Source organism: Onychostoma macrolepis, chromosome 03 (genome assembly GCF_012432095.1).
Source record: "Onychostoma macrolepis isolate SWU-2019 chromosome 03, ASM1243209v1, whole genome shotgun sequence".
NCBI lineage: Eukaryota > Metazoa > Chordata > Actinopteri > Cypriniformes > Cyprinidae > Onychostoma > Onychostoma macrolepis.
In genome coordinates, this window is record NC_081157.1 from 39,163,048 (window position 1) to 39,187,773 (window position 24,726).

The window sequence follows — 24,726 nt, forward strand, 5'->3', positions numbered from 1 at the left end:
TTCAAAAGTAATATTTATGTGTTTTCGTTATCCCAAGAAGTACATGACATGCCTGTGAAAAAGCAGTGTTCTTAGGAATACTCTGCATGGACATGATTTGATACTTTGATACTAAGAAGAGTTTACATCTGTGGAGAATATTTTTAGTTTGAGAGGGAGGGAGGTAACTAGCATATGAGTGCTTCTCGAAGCCATTCTAAGTTCGGCATGATTTATAGACAATAACTCACGTAGTAAATGCCTTTCACATGTGCAACACAAACAATGCAGTATGTCCTCACAAACTGCACAATGCGTATTGCACACATTGTTCTGTTGTTCATGTTTTTGCATGATTTCCAGAGAGTAGAATAAAAGAATAGCTGTTATCTTCTTGTTTGTTGTTCTAGGCCCTTCCTGGACATGTTGTATAACGCAATGGACTGTGACACAGAGGATTACCAGGCTCTGTTTGTGCTTTGTCTCCTGTATGCCGTGTCTCACAGTAAAGGTATCTGCACTGTCTCTTCAGGAATAACAGTCTCGAACAAAGCATTTCAAATAAATGGATAATTATGGTAATAGGTGTGAAAGGGTTTCTATATCAAATATTTAAAATAATATTAAATAAATTGTAAATAAATATTACAAAAGAAACTTAATGTAGACACTAACAAGACTGACAATAATCAGAAATGTTTCTTGAGCACCAAATTATCATATTAGAATGATTTCCGAAGGATCATGTGACACTGAAGACTGAAATTATGATGCTGAAAATTCAGCTTTGCCATCAAATTTATCTAAAAAGAGAGCAGAAATTTTATAATTTTTACTATATTTTAAAAACATGATGTCCAACCATTCAAAATGCTTACATATAACATGTTTGCTTACTTGATAAGGTAATACAGTACTTAATACTGTATTAAGTACGTAATACAATAGTTATATGGTTACATGATTTAAAAAATTTCAACATCATGCTCCAGCATTCTGTTTCTTTATCCCTTGTTGATTTATGTGTGCGTGTTCATGTGCAGGTATAAACCCGGAGCTCTTAGAGAGGATCCAGCTACCTGTGCCAAATCAAGAAAGGAGCTCTTACAGTCAGGTGTTGGTGGAAAGAGTAATCCGAATCATGAGCCAGGCTGCTCAGCCAGGTACACACACACACACACACTGCACGTTCTCACTGTACTGTATTTTACAGACAGATTCCAAATATAATCCTTCACCTGCTTAGACATGCTCATTAAATATTACATGCTGCAAATTCCGTTGGTGTGCCTGAACTTGACCTTATAGACCAAAGCACTCACTGTTTATTCAGGGTAGTCATTTACTCGTATTTTAATACAGTGATTGTGCAACATATTTATGTGCACACACACTTTCTTTTTTGATGTCCTTAATAAATATATCTGATTTCAATGTGTGTGATTCATCAGTGCAAAGTATTCTAGACAGTTTCTTTTCATAATCAAATAATAACTTTCTCTGACTCTGAACCAGTGTAATTTTAGTATTATTTGGTGTTATTTAGTTTTTTGTTTTTTTTTAATGAGGTTTTGTTTAGATTTTTCATGTTTCATTTTAACTTTAGTTTGCTTTGTGCTTTTGGTAACACTTTAGAATAGGGAATATTTCCTGAAAAAAACCTCCTAATTTGCTGCTTATTAATGGTTAATAAGGTAGCTGTTAAAGTCCTCATGAAATCAAAGTTGACTTCATTTACTATGTTAGCGCTTAATGCTAGTCTTGAGGTGAACAGTTAACCCGTGCACATTAATCCCCTGAAAAATATTCTTTGTCGGAATCTGAACATTTACTTCTCTGGAATGGCATTCCTTCTCTGATGAGGTCAGTTTGACGGCTTGGACAGAAATGCTTAACCACGTCCCTCCAACCATGCGTGAGAGATGGAGAGGAGGAGTGCTAAGATAAAACTCCCCCCTCTATTCAATATTCTGTTTCAGTTGGAAATATGTCACCATACTGAAATGCAGTCGGCAGCAACTTCCGGTTCACGTGGACTTTAAGTTTAGGTATAGGGTAGGATTAAGGGATCTAAAATATGATCATGCAGAATAAGGCATTAATATGTGCTTTATAAATACTAACAAACAGCCAATATGTTAGTAATGTGCATGCTAATAAGCAGCTAGTTAATAGTGAGAATAGGTCCTTAAAATAAAGTTTTGCCATGCTTTTTTGTTTTAATTTTCTTAGTAATTTGAGTTATTTTATCTCAGTTATTTGCCAATGTAAAATTTTAATTTTTCCTTATAAAATATTTATATATTTTGTTGGTGCTGTCAAACGATTGCTCGCGATTAATCGCATCCAAAATAAAAGTTTTTGTTTACATAATATGTGTGTGTGTACTGTGTATATTTATTATGTATATATAAATACACGCACATACAGTATAGTTTTGAAAATATTTACATGTATATATTTATATACATATAATTTATTTATATATATATATATATATATATATATATATATATATATATATATATATATATATATATATATATATATATATATATATATATATATATATATATATATATATATATATATATATATATATTCCTTCAATATATACATGCATGTGTGTGTATTTATATGTACATAATTAATATACACAGTACTCACACATATATTATGTAAACAAAAACTTTTATTTTGGATGCGATTAATCGTTTGACAGCACTAATTTTATTTCATTTCAGCTTTTGATTAAAGTTAAAATTAAAAAAATAATTACTTTTAATTGTTTTAAATTTAACAATAACGGCGCTTCTCTTAAATGACTTTTCTTTCTGCTGAAAATAATATTAACTAATCATTTCAAGAAAAATGCAACATTTTTTTTTCCAGCTCATGTCAGAATAACATCCCTTGAATTTTTACCACTTTTTTTGAGCACATTTTACTAAAAATCTTGCTGTTCATAGAAATCTCCAGTTTTTTTTCTAAGGGATGTTTTGACAGGCTTTAGCAACAGTTATTGTGAGTAACCAAGGGGGCTAAAGCGCAGTGAAGTGTCACTTGTTATTGATGCAGCTTTAGCTCTGTACCCTTTACCACAGCCTTGAGTAACACAAATTGCAACCAATTTCCTCTGACCGTTGATTTCTTTCACCTTTGTTTAGAGGAATTGTAGCAGATTTCTTCTTTCGGGGCTGCTGTAATTGTTGTGACATTTGAATGCTGGCTTGCTTCACATACTCTCTATACTTAGGATTAAAATGTAGAACTGATTGAGTCCACAATATACACGAGCTGTTATCCTCATGTTTTATGATTCATTCTCCATTGTGACACTAGCATGACAAAAAGCGAAACTCCTCTTTCCCTAAGATCCACAGATTTTCCTCTTCATCTGTGACATTTTTGTTTGCTAACATAGTTGTTTGGCTGCTGCCGTGATTACACATGTCACATCTGAGCTATTCTAATGTCACACACTTCCCTTTGTAGGTCATGTTTGCATTTTTCTCGTCTTGAGAGTCCGAAATTAATTGCGTAATATGAACTGTCACGTGTTTGGTCTACTTTAATGTAATACCACTTTGATTCAGTTTTAAAATTAGAACAATTGCACCTAATGTGTTTGATCTACTACATCATCACAACTTAGTGTGTGTGTTTCAGATGGAAAGGTGCGTCTTGCCACCTTGGAGTTAAGCTGTCTGCTTCTGAAACAGTCTGTGCTGTCGGGCTCTCAATGCATTATAAAGGACATTCATTTAGCTTGTTTGGAGGTAAGAGTCTTAACACAGTACATCTCCTACTTCCAAAGCACTTCACTTTACTATTACTAGGGTTGGGTACCGAACTCGGTACTTGTACAAATTTCGGTACCTGATAACGCATTTGGGCGCATACGAGAGAGAGACCCTGTGACTTGTCACCCCTGCAACTCTTTAAAACACAACACACAGTGCAAATCGAAATGAAGTGCGCTTACATTTGTAGGGTCATGTGGTTTCCACGAAAATGCAGACAGGATGGCAGAGTCCATTCATATATATATATATATATATATATATATATATATATATATATATATATATATATATATATATATATATATATATATATATATATATATATATATATATATATATATATATATATATACATATATACAGTCATGGCCAAAAATATCGGCACCCTTGGTAAATATGATCAAAGAAGGCTGTGAAAATTAATCTGCATTGTTAATCCTTTTGATCTTTTATTAAAAAAATTCACAAAAATCTAACCTTTCATTGGATAATAAGAATTTAAAATGGGGGCAAATATCATTATGAAATAAATGTTTTTTCTCAAATACACGTTGGACACAATTATTGGCACCCCTTGAAATTCTTATGAGTAAAATATCTCTGAAGTATATTCCCATTCATATTCACAATTTTAAGCACTCCAGGGTGATTATGAACATGAAATTATCCAGCCATGGCTTCCTGTTTCACAGAAATATAAATAGGAGGGAAAACAAAGCCCAAATTCCCTTAGAATATATTTCTGATGTGCAGCAAAAGATAACTGAGCTTCACAAAATAGTGAAGTGGCTTTAAGAAAAGAGCTAGAGCAGTGAAAATTCCCATTTCCACCGTCAGGGTAATAATTAATAATTTCCAATCAACAGAAAATGTTACAAAACTGCCTGGAAGAGGACGTGTGTCTATATCGTCCTAATGCTCGGTGAGAAGGAGAGTTTGAGTGGCTAAAGACTCTCCAAGGACCACAGCTGGAGAATTACAGAAAATAGTTGAGTCTCGGGGTCAGAAAACCTTAAAAAAAATTGTCAAACAGCACATAAATCACTACATGTTGTTTGGGAGAGTTTCAAGAAAAATTCTCCTAGCTCATCCTAAAACAAACTCCAGCGTATTCAGTTATCAGACACAACTGGAACTTCAAATGGGACTGGCTTCTATGGTCAGATGAAACTAAAAAATGAACTTTTTAGCAGCAAACACTCAAGATGGTTTTGGTGAACACAGGGATAAAAAGTACCCCATGTGTACAATGAAATATACTGCTGTATTTTTGATGTTGTGGGCCTATATTTCTGCTGGAGGTCCTGGACATCTTGTTTAGACACACGGCATCATGGATTCTATCAAATACCAACAGATAGAAAAAACAAGAAGTGACTGACTCTGTTAGAAATCTTATAATGGGCCATGTTTGGATCTTCCAACCGTACAATAATCCAAACACAAACCTCAAAAACAACACAAAAATGGGTCACTGAGCACAAAACCAAGCTTCTGCTGGCCATTCCAGTCCTCTGACCTGAACCCTATAGAAAATGAGTGGTGAACTGAAGAGAAGAAGCACCAACATGGAGCTGGGAATCTAAAGGGTCTGGAGTGATTCTGGATGAAGGAATGGTCTCTGATCTCTTGTCAGGTGTTCTCTAACCTCATCAGGCATTATAGGAGAACATTTAGAGCTGTTAAACTGGCAAATGGAGGTTTCAAAAAGTATTGTATAAAAGGGTACCGTTAATTGTGTCCAATGCGTATTTGAGAAAAACATTTATTTCATAATGATATTTCCCCCCATTGTAAATTCTTATTATCCAATGAAAGGTTAGATTTTTGTGCATTTTTTAAATAAAAGATCAAAAGGATTAACAATGCAGATTAATTTTCACAGCCTTCTTTGATCACATTTACCAAGGGTTCTGATATTTTTGGCCATGACTGTATAATGTTAGGAAAAAAATTGAAGAGAAAAATGAAGAGAACAGGAATAAGGTGATACAATTATTTACATAAATTATGATCAAAGACATTTATTGACATCAAAGAATATAAATCATTTATTTGTGTAAATGAAAATATTAATCAAATTTACTTCCATAAATATGAATATTAAATTATGATAGACGATGTTTGCGAACTTATGAGACATTAAGTCATTCAGAATCTCGTTGGTTTTATTGCCAAATCCATGGTAGCATTCTATTGTGGTGACTGTTTTAGCAATGGATATACATATTGCTTATGGCCTGCTTAGTCACTGAAGATAAAGGCTTGGAAATTTGGCATTTATTATTTTTCACAATAATCGACAAGGATGGCTTTTGACACCAAGTTAAAAAACATGATTCATGCTGATTTGCTTATCAACCATTGCATATTAGATTATTTAAGAACGGTTGCAACATATTTCTAATTAATCAGTTCTTTCTTAACACATGCAATATGCACATTTCGGTTTTTCCCAGTATTTTTTCTTACATTGGGAAACAGTACCTTTCATTCTTATTTTGAAACTAGACAGATTTACAAGAAGTAGGATATTTTACTTGTTTATATGGTTCAACGATGATATTTTCTTTTTATAGGGTGCCCGAGAAGAGAGTCTTCACCTTCTGAGGCGGTTTTATAAGGTAAGATGGTCTTTTATTTTATTTCGGTTCAAATAAAAGTCACCAGTTGTTTCAGGTACTTACTGGAACCCAGAGTTCAAGGCAGCAGACCTTCGTACTAATAATTCTCATAATTATCACCTAGTCAACCCACTTGTATTTGATTTCCTTTAAAGTCTGAGGAAGAATTAAGCTCAGACAGCTCATCCTAAAGACTTTGTTGTTTTGATATTTGGGAAAATCCCAACAGCTTCCTGTTGAAACTTGTTAGCACTCTTGGTAGCTCATTCGCATTGAAACATTTCAGCAAACTACAATTAAACAAAATAGAGTACTCATATTCCAGCAAGATAACAAAGTACAGCAGTGAGTTCAACTTTTGTTTTGACCACTCTGCCATTTGTCTCAACATTGAAAGACATGTTTTCCAGCTTTTACTGCAGCCTGCAGCACTTTTTTTTTTTTCTTTGTTTGTTTTCCCTGAAGTCATTTCACTCATGGAATTTGAGTGCTCTGGCGTGATTCTGTTTAACGTACGTGAGAACAACAGCCAGTTTTGCTTTCACAATTCAAAGAAAGATCTCTTTCGGAATGCATTATGCAGGCCAAACATGATCCAAAACCTCTGTTTCTGTGAGTGAGGACTGTATGTAAATAATTACTGAATGTACTGAATGTTCTATCCTGGGATTATGGAGGGCCCTGGCAGGACCCATGATTTGGTATCTCATCTGCATTTCTTGTGTGCATAATTGATCAGTGTGTCCCAGCTCTTCCAAGAAACTGGGCAGACATGTACAGCAGCAGTCACGGGTTTAGACGCACCTACTGTTTCTTTATCGTTTCTGTTGTCTACACTATAGCATAATAGTGAAGTCAAAACTATGAAATAACAGAAGTGAAAGCTTGGGAATTATGCAGTGACCAAAAATGACTTGTACTGTATGTGAAAGAGTCAGACTGTTCTGAATAATTTAACTCTTACTAATTTTCTCTTTTATTCTGTATATTACCACCTTTTCTCATAATGTCCCTCCCTTCATCCTTCCCATGGGGATTTTCATGGAGTGTTTACAATGATTCATGTTAACAGTTGATCTTTCTACTGTACCGGCATCAGATGATAACACAAGTCGAATAACTTATTAATGATAATTCATTTTTAAGAATGTGATGTCGTTATTTAAATAGTTTTTTAGCTTTTCCTGAGGGACAGTGGGATTAAGTTTTGACTGTCTTTTTTTCCTTTTATTTTAATATACACTAACGTTCAATTTTTAAATGTTCATGAAATAAGTCACTTGTGCTTACCAAGGCTGCATTTATTTAGTCAAAAATCCAGTAAAAACAGTAATATTGTGAAATGTTAGTATGATTTAAAATGTTTTCTATTTCAGTACATTTTTCAAATGTAATTTGTTCTTGTGATGAAGTTGAATTTTCAGCAGCCATTACTTCAGTCTTCAGTGTCACATGATCCTTCAGAAATCATGCTAATATGCTGATTTGCTGCTTAAGAAAAATGTCTTCATATCATTGATGTTGAAAACAGTTGTACTGCTTAATATTTTAGTTTGAATTTGTTTCAGAATTCTTTGATGAATAGACAATTCTAAATTTAAATAAACAGCATTTATTTGAAATTCTTAATCTTTTGTAACATTGTAAATGTCTTTGTGGTCACTTTTGATAAATTTAATATGTCCTTACATACTTAATTAAAAGTATTAATTTCTTTTAAGCCAATTTTTACCTTTTATTCCAAATCTTACTGGCCCCAATCTTTTGAAGAGCAGTGTATCATGTATCTTTTTTTTTTTTTAATGGTATTTTTTTTCCTTGTAATGTTCCTCTTCCTGCAGGGGGAGGAGATTTTCCTGGACATGTTTGAGGATGAATATAGGAGCATGATGGTAAGCTGCCTTACTAAACATACAAATGTTGTCTTTTTTGCAACCTCACTGTTATTGTCTGTTATAACCTGATGATACAGCAACACATCCTGCTTCTCAGTGAGAGGAAATCTCTCTTATCTATCAGACGTTTACTGGATAAGGAGTGGCTAATGCACCCTACGTTTATACTACTTCCTCTTACAAAACATTGTTTCCTGGGAGTATTGCTTTTCTTAAAGTATTAAGAATTAGAAAATAGAATGAAAATATTGCCATTTACTCATGCTCATTTCATCCTTCCATGGAACACAGGAATAATAAAAAAAAATGTAAAAAAAAAATGCAGTTGCTCACTCATTTTCCTGCTTATATTGAAAAGAGTGGCCAGGATATTCTTTAAAAGTGAACCTTTCAGTGTTTTTACAGAAAAAAAGATAGTCGTTTGAGTTTGGAATGACATGAGAATGATTAAATGAATCATGGCTGTTGGATTTAAAATGTTGTGAAACTTAACTGTCATGTTCCCACTGAACCAACAACAAACGCCAAGATGGTGTTTGTCCAGCAAAATAAATGTTTGTGTTTGAACCAGGATCAACAGACTCATAGAGTGATTAATGTTTTTGCATTTTTTCTTTGTTTATGTGCACTGTGTGTATAGAATAAGCCCCTAAACGTGGAATATCTTATGATGGATGCATCCATTTTACTTCCTCCCACTGGAACCCCCCTTACCGGCATTGATTTTGTGAAGCGATTGCCCTGTGGAGATGTCGAGAGGACACGCAGGGTCAGTGATCAAGCGCATACACTCATGCTGAAAGAGCTCAGATTATATTATATGTGAGGATCTTTTGGCCTCTTTTTGTCCAACGTTCTCCCCGAACCTTTTCTAGAAAGCATTTGTTTCTTGACCAGTGTGTGCACTGTTTGTCTTCTGGGAAACCATCCAGAGCTTTTTAGAAATGGATTTCATGTGTTTCAGAAACATAACAATGCCAGGCTTTCTACCATATTGATAATATAGATTATCAACTTAATTTGGTCTGAATGATTCTGAATAGACAAATGCTTATTTGGTGATGCAGAGCCAATTCTCAGTAAAACTATAATCTGTGTCTGGTGCTGTAGCCTCATGCTTAGTTCATTGGCATTCACAGCATAACTGCCCTCAGGGTGACCCGAGTTCAATTCCCATCTCGAGGTCCTTTGCCAATCCCGCTCCCCTCTCTTTCCAGTGCTTTCCTGTCGTCTCTCTACTGTCCTATCTCAATAAAAGGCATAAAAAGCCCATAAAAATAACTTTAAACTATATGTCAATCATTCAGTGAAGACTGTTGCGGCGCTTCAAGTAGTGTTATTTTATCTTTGATATGTACATAGAAAACCTAAAGCACTGTTTACTTAAGTGAGCAGTTGTTTTGCTATTTTATTTTTCATTAATATTTAACTTTCTACATAAAGGATTGTTTAATATTGTATTAGTTTTGAAAGTGGTGCCAAGAGTTGTAAAATTTCACAGGTGTCAGTACTGAAACTATGATATCATGACAACTCTGGGTTGTCACTCAAAATACTCAAATTACATTGATAATTTTTTGAATATTTGAGATACATTGAAAATATTTTAAAGAATATTTAAAACACTCATGTACTCATGTAGGACATAAATTCCAGGAAGATTCATTGATGCTGCATGTTCATGATTCATTATTTGATATAGCAGCTTTAATTGTGTGTGTGTGTCCCTGCAGGCTATCCGTGTGTTCTTCATGCTGCGCTCGCTGTCCCTACAGCTGCAGGGAGAACCAGAAACTCAACTTCCTCTCACCCGACCAGAAGATCTCATCAAGACCGATGATGTGCTTGACCTCAGTAAGACCTTTACAGTCTCACAAACCTGATGCTGAATGAGTTGGTTTTGCAGTTCAAACATTTTCCAGTTTTCAGATCTCAATTGTAAGGATTTTTTTTCTGCTTGTCCAGTTTTTTATTTGCTTTGCCAACGTTTTTTTTTTTTCTCACCATCAAGTTGTTTCAATCCTGTATAAATTTCTTTCTTCTGATCAACACAAAAGAAGATATTTTGAAGAATGTTGGTGACCAAACAGTTTCTGGTCCCCACTGACTTCCGTAGTATTTTTCTTTCCATTCTATGGAAGTCGGTGGTTACCAACAACTGTTGGTTACCAACATTCTTCAAAATATTTTGTTCAACATCAGAAAGAAGGATTTGGAACAATTTGAGGGAGAGGAAATGACAACAGTTTTTTTCATTTTTGAGTGAACTCACAACAAAAAATGATACATTTAAAGTTCACCCAAAAATGAAAATTCTATCATTATTTATTAGGGGTGCCCTGATCCGATATTCATTATCGGTATCGCTCCAATACTGGCATTTTCTGCCGGATCGGGTATCGCTCAGACGAGACTGATCCAAATCCGATATTGTGCTTATACTATTGTGTTATTGTTAAGCCCCACAAAAGCCACAAACACATTATAAAACACCATAAAGTTTTCGTGCATTATATTTCAAGTGTTCTGAAGCTGTTCCATAGTTTAATGTGAGGTACAGATGAATATTTAAGTCAAGTTGACGTAAACTCTTCTCTCCGCGGTGGCTGTCATCCTCCATTCAGCATTTAAACTGCGTGCTGCATTCAGTTACTAGAGTCAAGACAATGAAACTCTCTGTAAGATTATTAATTGTTTCTAATATTACACTTGATCTGTAAATAAGAAAAATGGTTTTGCATAAAAGGACTTTATCTTCGTGCTGTTTTCCAAATCGTGTTGGTGTCTGTTAGATCACAACACTGTTCTTAACGAGCACAGTAACTGAAATTTAAAACCTTTAAAAGAAAAGGCTCAATAAACTATCGCACAGATTTAATACACTACACATTAATATCTCTTCACTTTGTGCTTTGAACCTTCCTATGCGGAGCGCTGTGCGCTGAGACTCAATCATTCTGTGCACGGGATGCGCATAAGCGCTTTGTGCTGCTCTGTATTTGGAGCCTTTTGTATCATAATACTTTTGCACAATGAAAGATTATTAATAGCCTTTCTTGTTCGTTTTATCTATCATATGTTTCTGCCTCATTACTGAGCTATACATTTAAAAGAAATTAACTTTTAATTTATATATTTATAAATAAATATTACTTGTTTTTCATGAATGTATTTTGCATCAATACAAAGAGCAATGTATATCATTTTACATAATCATTTTATATTTAGTCCTACACTTATTCACTTTTATTTGTTCCCCACTAAAAAAGTTTTTTTCCCCCCGCTAATTTTAGATTTTATAAAATTGTGCACTCATGATTTTTCTAGAGTAACCTTTGCTACTGAATTATCCACTAACCTAGTTTATAATAGTATTTTTGTCATATTTTGTCTATATTTAGTAGATTGTGTGTAACAAAAAAAGTCATGATCAGGTCAACGTACATTGAGCTATAAAAATTCAACACTGATTAAAAAAAAAAACTGCCCAGGTATCGGATCAATATCGGTATCGGCAGATACTCAGAATTTTTGTTATTGGATTGGGATCGGTTCTGAAAAAGTGTATTGAGCCACCCCTATTATTTACCATGTCTTTCAAACCAATAAGACCTTCGTTCATCTTTGGAACACAAATTAAGATATTTTTGATGAATTCTGAAAGCTCTCTGACCCTCCATAGACAGCAAGGATACTACCACGGTCAAGGTCCAGAAACATAGCAAGGACATCGTTAAAATAGTCAATGTGACATCAGTGGTTCAACCGTAATTTTACGAAGCTACGAGAATACTTTTTGTGTGCAAAGAAAACAAAATAACGACTTTATTCAACAATTCGTCTCCTTGACACCCTGGCGCCATTTTTGAGATTATCCACTGAATGTAAACAGCGTATGCTGCGCCACACGGAAATGTTGTTTTCGTTCAGATCAAAGCGTAAGCAACGAAGAAAACTTATTCGCGTGACACAGCTGACACAGAACAGCATACGTTATTTACGTTCAGTGGATAATCTCAAAAATAAAAGAGATGGCAAATGATTTTCCAATGATTTTTACGACAACAATGTTCAATTTAGCACAGAAAACCAAATGTTTAGGCCTACAAGGATTAAAAGGGTCCTATTATATCCTTTTACAAAGTCTTGATTTAGTTTTTAGGGTGTACTAGAGTTCCTTTTCGTCCTTGAACGTATTATTTTTCACATATTTTACATTGATGCAACACCTCAGTTCCCAGTCTTCTCAAATGCACTGTTAGTTCCTGTTTCAATGAAACCCCTCCTTCCGAAATACGAAAAGTGCTCTGATTGGTTAGATGGCCAGTGCTTTGTGATTGGAGAACCGCTGAGAGCGTGTTCTTGAAAAGTCATGCCCCTTACCATAACTGTGAGTTTCCATCTGCTCAGCTGTAAATATGAATGATGGTGTTGTTTTTTTCCAACTTTGCCATACCAATTCAATTTTTTTTTTTGAGTCTATGGTCTAGCGAACCAGCCAACCAGGCGTCACCTCCTTTTTTGCATATTCCGTGGGCAGGAGTTATTTAAAAGTTATGAAAAGTGTTTTCTGTAAAGAGAATACCTCCCTTTGGACCTTGCAGGTCTTTTTTTATATTTAAACAGCAATATTACACTTTAACTAAAGCTGAAAAAGTAAAATAGGACCACTTTATAAACATTTACATGTCCAATAAATCTAAGATTCAGTGACCTCACATCCCCCAACATGACCCGATGACGTTGTTGTTGATTCGTGGTTTTCTTGGCATTTATGCTCTCTTAAATCCCCTTTACAAAAATTGGTTTTTGTTACTTTTTATGATTTTATAGCTGAAATCTTATCAATCCTACCTTGCTCATAACATCCTGCCTTATCATCACAAGGATTACTACTCAGTTTCATGTGAATCTTTGCGATAACTTGATACAGACATCTACAGCTGAATTGTGTGCTAGCTCTTGTTTCTGTGGTATCAGATAAAGTGCAGTTAGATAAAGATGAAACTGCTGCCCTTCGGTTGAGTTTTAAAAGAAAAAGAACGTAGAATCGATATATTTCTCATGAACTGCGACCATCACCTTGGTTTTGAGTTCCATGTTAAGACCTTCCTCGTATCTCACACTCAGTCGCAAAGTGTTTACCACACATGATGAAATCGCACTCTTGTCGCCTATGCAGCTCTTTCATGCAATCTGTGGGTTTGCACTGTTAACCGATTCTCACTTTACCCCTGATGTGTTGCATGGAGGCCCTTGGTCTCAGTACCTCCAGCTCAGTTCTTGTGTCCAGGTGTCCTGGTTAACTCGGGTCATCTCACTTTGACAGGTAAGAGAGGGGGTGTGTGCAAAGGCAACTGACTCAGACCTTCCACTGTCACCGAGGCCTTTGCTAAAGCTGGTGCAGCTGTTGTGGGCAGCAGCCTTGAGCTCTTCCAGTATATCTCATGTCTAACAGTAAGGCTGCTTGAGAAGCACCTACAGATTGGGTCAGAGAGTGGGCAGAACGAGCCCTGGAAGTGTGAGCAGGTGGGAGGAAGCTCCGATTTTTGCTGCCAAAATCAACGCTGCAGCTTCCTGTCTCACAGCCGTTTGTGCATAAAAGGGTTAATGCACAAGGCATGACATCGGCTGACTGTTTTCGCTCTGGGTTTGAACCGGTTTCATTTGTGAAGAGCAATATTAGGTCAAGTAGATGAAGATTTAAGTCTGTTTGTCTGGCATTAAACTTGGTTTTACAAGATTACATTATAAGTACAGTAGGGTCCAAATGTTTAAGAATCGAATTTATATGTAAAATGGAAAAAGTTCTTTGTTTTGATAATGTCGAAATCCTAAAAATTAATCATGAATTGTCCAGACAAATTTGTGAGACATTTATTCATTTAGATTATTTCAAAAACCTTAAAATGAATAATTGTGAACCATTTCTGTGTTTTGAAAATTTCTAAATCCAAAAAAATTAACCATTTTGGTTCTGAACAAATCCAATGAATCATTCAGATAAATTTGTGAACCATTTCTTTGTCTTGAAATTTTCAAAATCCTAAAAATGTTATGACATAAGATTAATTCTTGCTGGGTAACATGCTCATCAGATTTTATACAATTTGTGGAGTTCATGGAGCTCAGATCCTACCGTAAATAAAGCAAAATGGGGAGAAACCAAATATAAAAATTCATTATTTTCTTAAGTTAACTTTTCACCCAAATTATTGTGCTGATAATATAATTTACAATGAAAAAGTGTATTAATAAAAAATGCTAATGATTTTCTCTAGTGGTTTCAGACTTTTGGACCCCACTATATGTCTGCAAAGCATTTTAACACACAAAATCATCTCCAATTGCCATATCTGGAAAATCTTTTGTACATCCCCCAGCTTCACAGTAACTACAGCTGGTTCATCTTGTACCATCATGATTTGTGATAACATTTGCCTTTTATGTTCTTCTTTATTGTGCATCCTGGAATGGCTCATCAGTGAGTTGATGGAACAAGCACCTCGCTATCAAATGACGAGAGAGACAGTCAGACAGATAGACAGACAGACAGACAGACCTGAGAACCTGACGTGCCACTGATCTGTGTTATTTTTAGATGTGCAGGAAATGATGCATGCGCACAACAGAGTAGACGCATCACAGTGCATTGAGTGAACATGAATTCTTGCAGAATATTTTCCACTCTTTGCTGTCATTTTTTTTTTCAGAACACATTAACTGAAATATTGAACTGAGTTGCAGCTACAGTACATGTTCAAATGTGTTTTGTGCCCTTCTTGTTTCCTTTTTTGCATGCATATACATAATTGTTGCACATGACGTGAACACTTTCTGAGGAAGTTCTCAGAAAAAGTTTCTCACCTTAAACACTTAGTCACATGGTACTTTTGCATGTAACACCCCACCCCCTCTTTGGTTGAGAGCTTAAATCTCTTCTATTAATTGGGGTTTGTTAAAATAGACATGCACATTACATTTTCTCATGAAATTACACAGGATGTAACTGTATATTGATTTAGCTGGTGGTGTCTGGAAGGTTTGATTCAGTTGCTCATCCAGGGTTAGAGTGAGCGATTTGTCCTGCAGTAAACTACATTTATTGTGTGCCGAAGGTTATTTTCACGTTTTCTAAGTTATTGCATGAAGACTGATTTTGTATAGGCTTTATGGACAGATAAGTTGAGAGTGACTCTTGAAGGACCAGCATCACATCCTCTGGGCCACAGTTTGAAAAATGTATCTTCCAGAATCTGGCAGTAAGTTTTAGGAGCTCATTGTTAATCAATCCTGCAAGACAGACTTTTCAGGATAGGAGATGAACTAAAATGAGCTCCCAAAACATACTGCCAGATTCTGGAAGATAAATTCTTCAAACAGTGGTACAAGAGGATGTGATGCTGGTCCTTCAAGAGTCACTCACAACTTATCTGTCCATAAATCCTATACAAAATCAGTCTTCATGTATTTCACAACACTTCAGCATGTTATTCTTATTAAGTGAGGGCCATTTTAAAGAATTTTTTACCCAAGCAAAGTCTCTGAGAACCTGACACCTTGTAATTCTGGAGACTCCAGGAAGGTTTCAGTTCTGGAAAATGATGGTGCTGGAGACTAAATGGTTACTGATGGTTTCTCACCTAATTCTTCACCTTAATTCCTAATTCTTTTGCAGTTAACGTGTCTTTTCTTCTCCACCTGTTTTTTCTGACCGTGCTGACCCAACGAGCATTTCGCTGCCCAATGGTCATGCCTTAACTTTGCTAATTCTATTATTGCATTAGTATTGCATCCTTCTCATGGGCATTTAATAAATTTTTTTACTTTTATTCTTGAGTTCAATCTCTTTTTTGGCTCATTTTATCTGTAAAGGAAAACCTGCCTAATAATTCTGCACACCTGAAATAAGATGTTTCTGACTATCAGCCTTCATGGACAATTATATATCACTTATAAATTATTAAATACAAAATCAATAGTAGTTATTAAGATTGATGTGGTTTGGAATTGGTAAAATGTTCTTGGAAATAAAATATGACCAGAATATCAACTTGCCTAATAATTCTGCACACAGTGTATATATTATTTAGATTTAGATTTTCCCCCACTTTCACTTTCATTACATTTTTAAATGAAAGATCAAATGGATAAACAATGCAGACTTATTTTCACAGCCTTCTTTGATCATATTTACCAAGGGTATGAATAATTTTGAGCGCAACTGTATGTTCACAAAAACTTGAAAGATGTTTGCGCCGGTCCATATGTGAACAGTGATGTGAACAGTGATCCGCACAGCAAGTGTTGTTGCAGAAACTGCTCTCTCATGCGCGCTGTACGTGTTGTTACATATTAAATATTGTTACGGTTATGTTTACGAGGTAAACTGACAGCGCAGAAGCTCTTTAATGAGATTTAAATTCTCCACTGTAACATAACCTCATGCATAATACTGCGCAGTGATTGGATCATAAGAGTTCATTCTCATGAATAATACTGAGAAAAGCTCAGAAAACTGATGGCATAGGTGCGTACTCTCCAGCCCAGCCAATCGCCACTCCAAATGAACGCATATACGTCACTTTTCGTCACTTTGCTTTTTGAACCAGAAGACCGACATGGCTCCAAAAAATGAAATGAATTACCACTTTTTCCTTAAAAATAGACATAACGATAATGTTAATTAAAAAAATAATAATGTGTTTTAGGGTTTCATGACCCTTTAACTATTGCTTAGTGATGCTGATTACTAAAGATCCCTTTTCCTGAAGTGATCAAAATGGTTCACAAGTATGAATGATTCATTATATTCTTTCGAATGAAGTCACCCAGCTTCCACATAAACCCATTGCCATTTATAGACACTGAAGTGAAGGCTCTTTGTTCTGTTTCCTTTTTTTGAGTACAACTTCATCATGAATCAACCAGCATAACCACATGCTACCACCCTGAAGTGTATCCTGATTGCCCTTAGGATACGAGATTCCACAGAGCTGGTGTGCATCATGGTATTTGTGGCTTTAAAAATGGAGAACTACTGTGCCTCAGCTGTTAACTAGTCAGACAGTGTGTATTCTATGGTATAAGAGCAGATCATTTTCCCCAGAGGCAACACAATTCTCTGTCATCACTGTTGGTTGCGAGTTAAAAGGAAGAGCAGCGCTTACTCTTTCAGTTCTGAATTAATTCCTCAACCCATCAGTGTGACTTCTTTGGAAGTTCAGAGAGAAACTGGTACAAAGTCATAGTACACTCAGTTGTGACGATGCTGTTTCAGTTATTAGTTTAGTAGGTCTACCTGAAACCAACTTCAAACGTTCATGACCTACCTCTCTTATTTACCCCTCCCCTTCTTCCCCCACCCCCCTCTCCACCCACCACGGAGTAGCTGCGATGCACTGTGTAGCTCATGACTCACTGGAGTGTTTTTGAAAACTCCCGCATGTCTGAGTACAATCTGATTTCATGCTAGTTTAACACTTACTCAGTTACTGAGTCTTTAATGTGATTGAATTCACGCTGCACTGACATTTTCTCAACACTTTATAATAGGAAGTGCATGGCTATATTTAGTTGTGCAAGGCCTACTGTTTCTTTGGAAATAGATTAGGTGGTTGAATTGAAATTATTTTTGCTTAATTTCCTAACGCATGTTATTAGAGGCTGCTAATGCAATGGGCAGATCTGGACTTGCATATTTGTACAAATTTTTCATTGGGTTTGTTTTGAATGCATGAAGTTGTTACACAGTGTTCCCATCCACAGTCTGAACTTTGACCTTTATGGCTTGTTTTTTACTGATTTATGTAAGTTTGTTGAAGGACCCTTGGAATTAACTGATAATCACTGATTCTACTTATTCTTCCCTTGTAGATAACAGTGATCTTATTGCTTGCATGGTGGTGAGTAAAGACGGGGTTCAAGCTCAGCGCTTCCTGGCTGTGGATGTGTACCAGATGAGTCTTGTGGAACCGGATTCAAAACGTCTCGGCTGGGGTGTTGTCAAGTTTGCTGGCCTTTTACAGGTCTGCTTCATTCCCACTCCTACACTGCAAACATGACACTCAAACAAAAAAAAAAGTACCTTTTGGCCACATTCTTGTCAGGACTGTGATCTTCAGCTGAAAATCTGGTTTTGGTTGTTTTTGGGTGTTGCAGTTTTGCGTTAATATTGTTTCTAACAAAGTGTCTCAGTTTAAAAAAAGAGATCAGTTAAATCCTGTACCTTGCTTTGCAGTGCAAACAAATGAATAAACTTGTGTAAATATGGATATGATGTGTGACTTGTATGCAAGTTGCTGCATTTTTTAATTTTTTTTTACTTTTCATCCAATTATGTTACACAACGCAAAATTAAGGTTTAATGCATACTGTAAATATTTGGTAACTATGTTCCCTCTAATTTTTTTTCTTGCGGAGCAAAACATTCTTTTTACCAGACCTGTACAGTGCACAGAAAAAAGTGTGTAACTTTTAACTTTAATGTGCTCTTTACAGTATATTTGATTTGATCCTTGATATAACAAAATGATGCACATTTTAGGTTACCTGAGAAAACATTTTTACAGTGCTTTGTTGCCAAGAAAGTCTATTAAAAAATCATTTAAAAAAATCTCACGCAGAACAGTTCACTTCTTTATTATAATATAATATAGCTGATATGAAAAAAATGAAGCCGTTGTTGCACATGAATTCCCTGAGGTCAATTATGCATTAGGCTTATAATATAATATTAAAAATATATATTTTCAATAAACATTTAAAAAAAAAAAGTCAACATGGGAATTCTTTTACAGTTATCTAAACATCCCTATGTAGTAGAGTTTGCACACTACTACACCTGTCTTGGCTCTCGTGTTGAGCTGTTTCGTCCCCAGCAGGCTAAGTTTTCTATTTCTACAGCGACTCATTTGGCGCACATCATTCTCTTTCTATGAGATCTGTACACCGCAATCACCGGTTCTAACTCTAGAGTGACACCAACTCTATAGCAGTTTGCCCGAGCATTGCAATTATTTCGCGTTTACTAGAATTTCAATCAAATGTCGTTCCAAACTCATTTTTGCGTGTGTCCTGTTTGTGGCATATTATTTCTTCTTCACGCCTGCGTACGCGCGCAGCTTAGAGGTAACATTGTTTGGTAATGTGTTGCTTCGAAACCCTCTGTGAGCATCCTGGCAACTTACGATTCATGAGCAAAACCTAATAGTGTATTTAAATTACCACATGGAAATGTGTTTGGTTACATATTACACAAAATTAATCATAGTTAGGCATTTTACAAATCATTCTCTTTAGCTAAACTTGTTCTTAAGTGATTCCTTTCAGCTTCTTGTCAGCACAGCAATTAAGTCATTAGGTGCAGCTATTTGATAACAGGAGTAATTATTATTATTATTATTATTATGGGGATTGATTTTTCAGAAGACATCTCCCCAAAGGCACTGGAAGTGTTATAGCAAAGCCCCCCCCCAAAAAAATAATAATAATAATACAAAATTAATTCTTAAAAAATTAATTCTGAAAACAAACAGACCAAAAAATGAATAAACTAATTATTTTCAAAAAATTGTTGTCTGAAAAACCAGCATTCAAATTTCCAGATTTTAATCTAATGCTTATGTTCACAGGACATGCAGGTTTCAGGTGTAGAAGATGACAGCAGGGCTCTGAACATCATCATACACAAGCCCACGTCTAACCCTCATGCCAAGCCTGTGCCCATCCTGCAGGCTAATTTCATTTTTGCAGACCATATTCGCTGCATCATCGCCAAACAGCGACTAGCCAAGGGCCGCATCCAGGCCAGACGCATGAAAATGCAGCGGATAGCAGGTCAGGTCTTGGCGGCTTACCAGTTGTAAATTGCCTTGAAGCCAAAGCCATAAACTGTGTTTTTACAGCAGCTTGTTTCTTGTGTTTATAAATTATACTTTCTCAAACCTTCCAGCTATTGTGCAACATGGGGGGGTTGAATGGGGTCATTTGAGTTGGACTTTAGTTATACTTTAACTGCCCAGAATAACATTCTGAATTAATGGATGCCAAGTGCAATAAGTTTAATTGTACTGATTCCCAGAGACATGGAATTTCCCTTTAGCTTGGATTTTTATCCCTTTACGGTTTAGTTTTAATGTGTAGCTAGAAAAATGAATTCATATTTCTGTCACGGTTTTTTTTTTTTTTTTGCTCATGTTATCTTTTTCCCTTCTTTTCATAAATACTCATCTTGCAGCTCTATTGGACCTTCCTGTTCAGCCTTCCACAGAGGTGCTGGGCTTCAGCCAACCATCTGTTGCTTCATCTCTGCCTTTTCGCTTCTATGACCAGTCTAGACGCGGCCCAGCCTTCGCCTCTGTAGATAAAGTTCCAGGTAAATGTGTGAACGATTGAGGAGAAAATCACAGAAGGTTAAGGAGCCAGGTGTTTTTTTAAATGCTTCTTGCTTTTTTAATTTTAAGCTTTTCAAGGTTGCATTAAATTAATTAAAAATAGCATTAAATTATAGTAAAAATTTAATTGTTACAAAAAGATTTCGGTCAAATAAATTCTGTTCTTTTGAACTGTCTGTTCATCAGAAAATTGTGGAAAAAAATTGTTGCGTTTTCCATAAAAATTATCAGAATATTATTAATGATTTCTGAAGGATCATGTGACACTGAAGACTAGAGTAATGGCTGATGAAAATCAGATTTGCATCACAGGAATAAATTGCATTTTAAAATATATTAAACCCTAACTTTTTAACAGTGGTTTAGTTTATAATTTCACACTTTTATTAATCAAAATTGAGAACAAAAATGAATGTCTAGTCTGTCTTCAGTTGCCGTTTTTTGAGCAAGCTGCTGCATACATTCTTATGGATGATTTGGTGGTAGATGAGTTCTGTGGCACAGTCTTAATGTAAGATTTCTATTTTATAGAAAAGTGCTCACAACATTAGAGGTTCCTGTTTCTGTTGCAGTATAAGATATATTTAATATGTTGTGAAACATTTACCTCTTTTGCATTTTTTTTATTTCTGAAAGGGACTTGCTCATGCACTCACTCTCTGTGGAGAGAAGCACAGAAATTAGACTAATACTCAACTATTGCACATCCTAATTTTGTTTTCCCCAGAATTTCTCTAGTGCTCTTCTAAGTTACAGTTCTGTTTTGTCTGAAAAAGGTTTCTAGGTAATGCTTCCTCTCTACCAGCTGTGCATTCTGCTCATTCTGAGCAGTCATGGTATACAACCCTTATTTAGACTTTTGGTTCCAGACCAGTGGATCATTTACAAAGTAACGTGGTTTAATGTGCATTTAAGTGATGACTGTATACAGTCATGGCCAAAAATATTGGTAATATATGGTAAAATATATGGTAAATATGATCAAAGAAGGCTGTGAAAATTAATCTACATTGTTAATCCTTTTGATCTTTTATTTAAAAAAATCACAAAAATGTAACCTTTCATTGGATAATAAGAATTTAAAATGGGGGGAAATGTTTTTCTCTAATACACATTAGCCACAATTAACCGGCACCCTTTTATTCAATACTTTTTGAAACCTCCATTTGCCAGTTTAACAGCTGTAAATGAATGAATGAATGAATGAATGAATGAATGAATGAATGAATGAATGAATGAATGAATGAAATGTTCTCCTATAATGCCTGATGAGGTTAGAGACCACCTGACAAGAGATCAGAGACCATTCCTTCATCCAGAATCACTCCAGACCCTTTAGATTCCCAGCTCCATGTTGGTGCTTCTTCTCTTCAGTTCACCACTCATTTTCTACAGGGTTCAGGTCAGAGGACTGGAATGGCCAGCAGAAGCTTGGTTTTGTGCTCAGTGACCCATTTTTGTGTTGTTTTTGAGGTTTGTGTTTGGATTATTGTACGGTTGGAAGATCCAAACATGGCCCATTATAAGATTTCTAATAGAGTCAGTCACTTCTTGATTTTTTTATCTGTTGGTATTTGATAGAATCCATGATGCCATGTGTCTAAACAAGATGTCCAAGACCTCCAGCAGAAATATAGGCCCACAACATCAAAAATACAGCAGTATATTTCATTGTACACATGGGGTACTTTATATCCCTGTGTTCACCAAAACCATCTTGAGTGTTTGCTGCTAAAAAGTTCATTTTTTAGTTTCATCTGACCATAGAAGCCAGTCCCATTTGAAGTTCCAGTCGTGTCTGATAACTGAATACGCTGGAGTTTGTTTTTGGATGAGCTAGGAGAATTTTTCTTGAAACCCTCCCAAACAACATGTGGTGATGAAGGTGCTGTTTGACTATTTTATTTTCTTTAAGGTTTTGTGACCCTTACTTTTTCTGCAATTCTCCAGCTGTGGTCTTTGGAGAGTCTTTGGCCACTCAAACTCTTCTCACCGTACATTAGGATGATATAGACAAACGTCCTCTTCCAGACAGTTTCGTAACATTTTATGTTGATTGGAAATTCTTAATTATTGCCCTGATGGTGGAAATGGGAATTTTCACTGCTCTAGCTCTTTTCTTAAAGCCACTTCACTAATTTGTGAATCTCAATTATCTTTTGCTGCACATCAGAAATATATTCTAAGGGAATTTGGGCTTTGTTTTCCCTCCTATTTATATTTCTGTGAAACAGGAAGCCATGGCTGGATAATTTCATGTTCATTATCACCCTGGAGTGCTCAAAATTGTGAATATGAATAGGAATATACTTCAGAGATATTTTACTCATAAGAATTTCTAGGGGTGCCAATAATTGTCCAACGTGCATTTGAGAAAAACATTTATTTCATAATGATATTTCCCCACATTTTAAATTCTTATTATCCAATGAAAGGTTAGATTTTTGTGAATTTTTTAAATAAAAGATCAAAAGGATTAACAATGCAGATTAATTTTCACAGCCTCCATTGGTCATATTTACCAAGGGTGCTGATATTTTTGGCCATGACTTTGTGTGTGTGTGTATATATATATATATATATATATATATATATATATATGTATATATGTGTATGTATGTGTGTGTGTGTGTGTACATATATGTATATCAAACCACCTAAACCACTGCTCAGCCAAATACAGCAAAATCTAACAAGCCCCCTCATCACAAAAAAAAAAATTCTGCCAAATCTCTCAATATTTACAAAATGTATCAAGACTTTCAGATTTGGGTAGGATTGCGGTGGTTTTTAATTTCGCAAAAGTGAGTTCTCTGTATAGGGAAATGGATGACTAATAGCTGTCTCTCAGTCCCTTTTGATGACGTGGTGTTGGTTCAGGTAAAAGAGATTGTGGTTCCCAGAACTCTTGGTTTGATGCCAAGTCTGTTCATTGCCTGCCATTGGATCACATTAAAGTCATTTGGATAATTAAGATTATTTGTACCAAAATGTAGGAATGAGATGAATTAGTGTTTCAATAATCGGCAGGTAAGGGTATGTATTTGTGAGTGTATATGGGACCTCTTTATTTTTATTATTTTCTAATTGGATGGAGACAGGTCATTATTTATTAGAGAGGAATAATGTCCAGACTCAAATCTTCACTTTAAGCCGCAGTTCTAGCTTGTTTTTGTTAGTAATTAAGTTTGGTACCGAAAGTACTGTGGGGAAAAAGATTATTTGATCCCCTGCTGATTTTGTGCGTTTGTCCACTGACAAAGAAATGACCAGTCTGTAATTTTAATGGTAGGTTTATTTGAACAGTGAGAGACAGAATAACAAAATAAAATCCAGAAAAACGCATTTCAAAAAAAGTTATAAATTGATTTGCATTTTAATGAGTCAAATAAATATTTGACCCCTTCGCAAAACATGACTTAGTACTTGGTGGCAAAACCCTTGTTGGCAATCGCAGAGGTCAGACATTTTTTGTAGTTGGCCACCAGGTTTGCACACATCTCAGGAGGGATTTTGTCCCACTCCTCTTTGCAGATCCTCTCCAAGTCATTAAGGTTTCGAGGCTGACGTTTGGCAACTCTCACCTTCAGCCCCCTCCACAGATTTTCTATGGGATTAAGGTCTGGAGACTGGCTAGGCCACTCCAGGACCTTAATGTGTTTCTTCTTGAGCCACTCCTTTGTTGCCTTGGCCGTGTGTTTGGGTCATTGTCATGGTGGAATACCCATTCACGACCCATTTTCAATGCCCTGGCCCTGACAGTACATGGCCCCGTCCATCGTCCCTTTGATGCGGTGCAGTTGTCCTGTCCCCTTAGCAGAAAAACATCCCCAAAGCATAATGTTTCCACCTCCATGTTTGACGGTGGGGATGGTGTTCTTGGGATCATAGGCAGCATTCCTCCTCCTCCAAACACGGCGAGTTGAGCTGGATTTTGTTCTCATCTGACCACAACACTTTTACCCAGTTCTCCTCTGAATCATTGGCAAACTTCAGACGGGCCTGTACATGTGCTTTCCGGAGTAGG

At 35.8% G+C, this 24,726-nt stretch overlaps 1 protein-coding gene across 3 annotated transcripts in view; it reads left to right on the plus strand.

Annotated features, from left to right (window-relative positions):
- The window catches only part of clec16a (C-type lectin domain containing 16A), a 73,804-nt gene that overhangs the window by 40,397 nt on the left and 8,681 nt on the right, over positions 1 to 24,726 (plus strand). For all 3 annotated transcript variants that reach the window (XM_058768454.1, XM_058768455.1, XM_058768456.1), the window contains 10 exons: positions 390 to 490; positions 1,023 to 1,142; positions 3,649 to 3,758; positions 6,365 to 6,409; positions 8,251 to 8,301; positions 8,945 to 9,073; positions 10,038 to 10,158; positions 18,181 to 18,332; positions 19,938 to 20,142; positions 20,543 to 20,680. In XM_058768454.1, the coding sequence (XP_058624437.1) occupies positions 390 to 490; positions 1,023 to 1,142; positions 3,649 to 3,758; positions 6,365 to 6,409; positions 8,251 to 8,301; positions 8,945 to 9,073; positions 10,038 to 10,158; positions 18,181 to 18,332; positions 19,938 to 20,142; positions 20,543 to 20,680 (1,172 nt within the window). The remainder of the gene's footprint in view (positions 1 to 389; positions 491 to 1,022; positions 1,143 to 3,648; positions 3,759 to 6,364; positions 6,410 to 8,250; positions 8,302 to 8,944; positions 9,074 to 10,037; positions 10,159 to 18,180; positions 18,333 to 19,937; positions 20,143 to 20,542; positions 20,681 to 24,726) is intronic.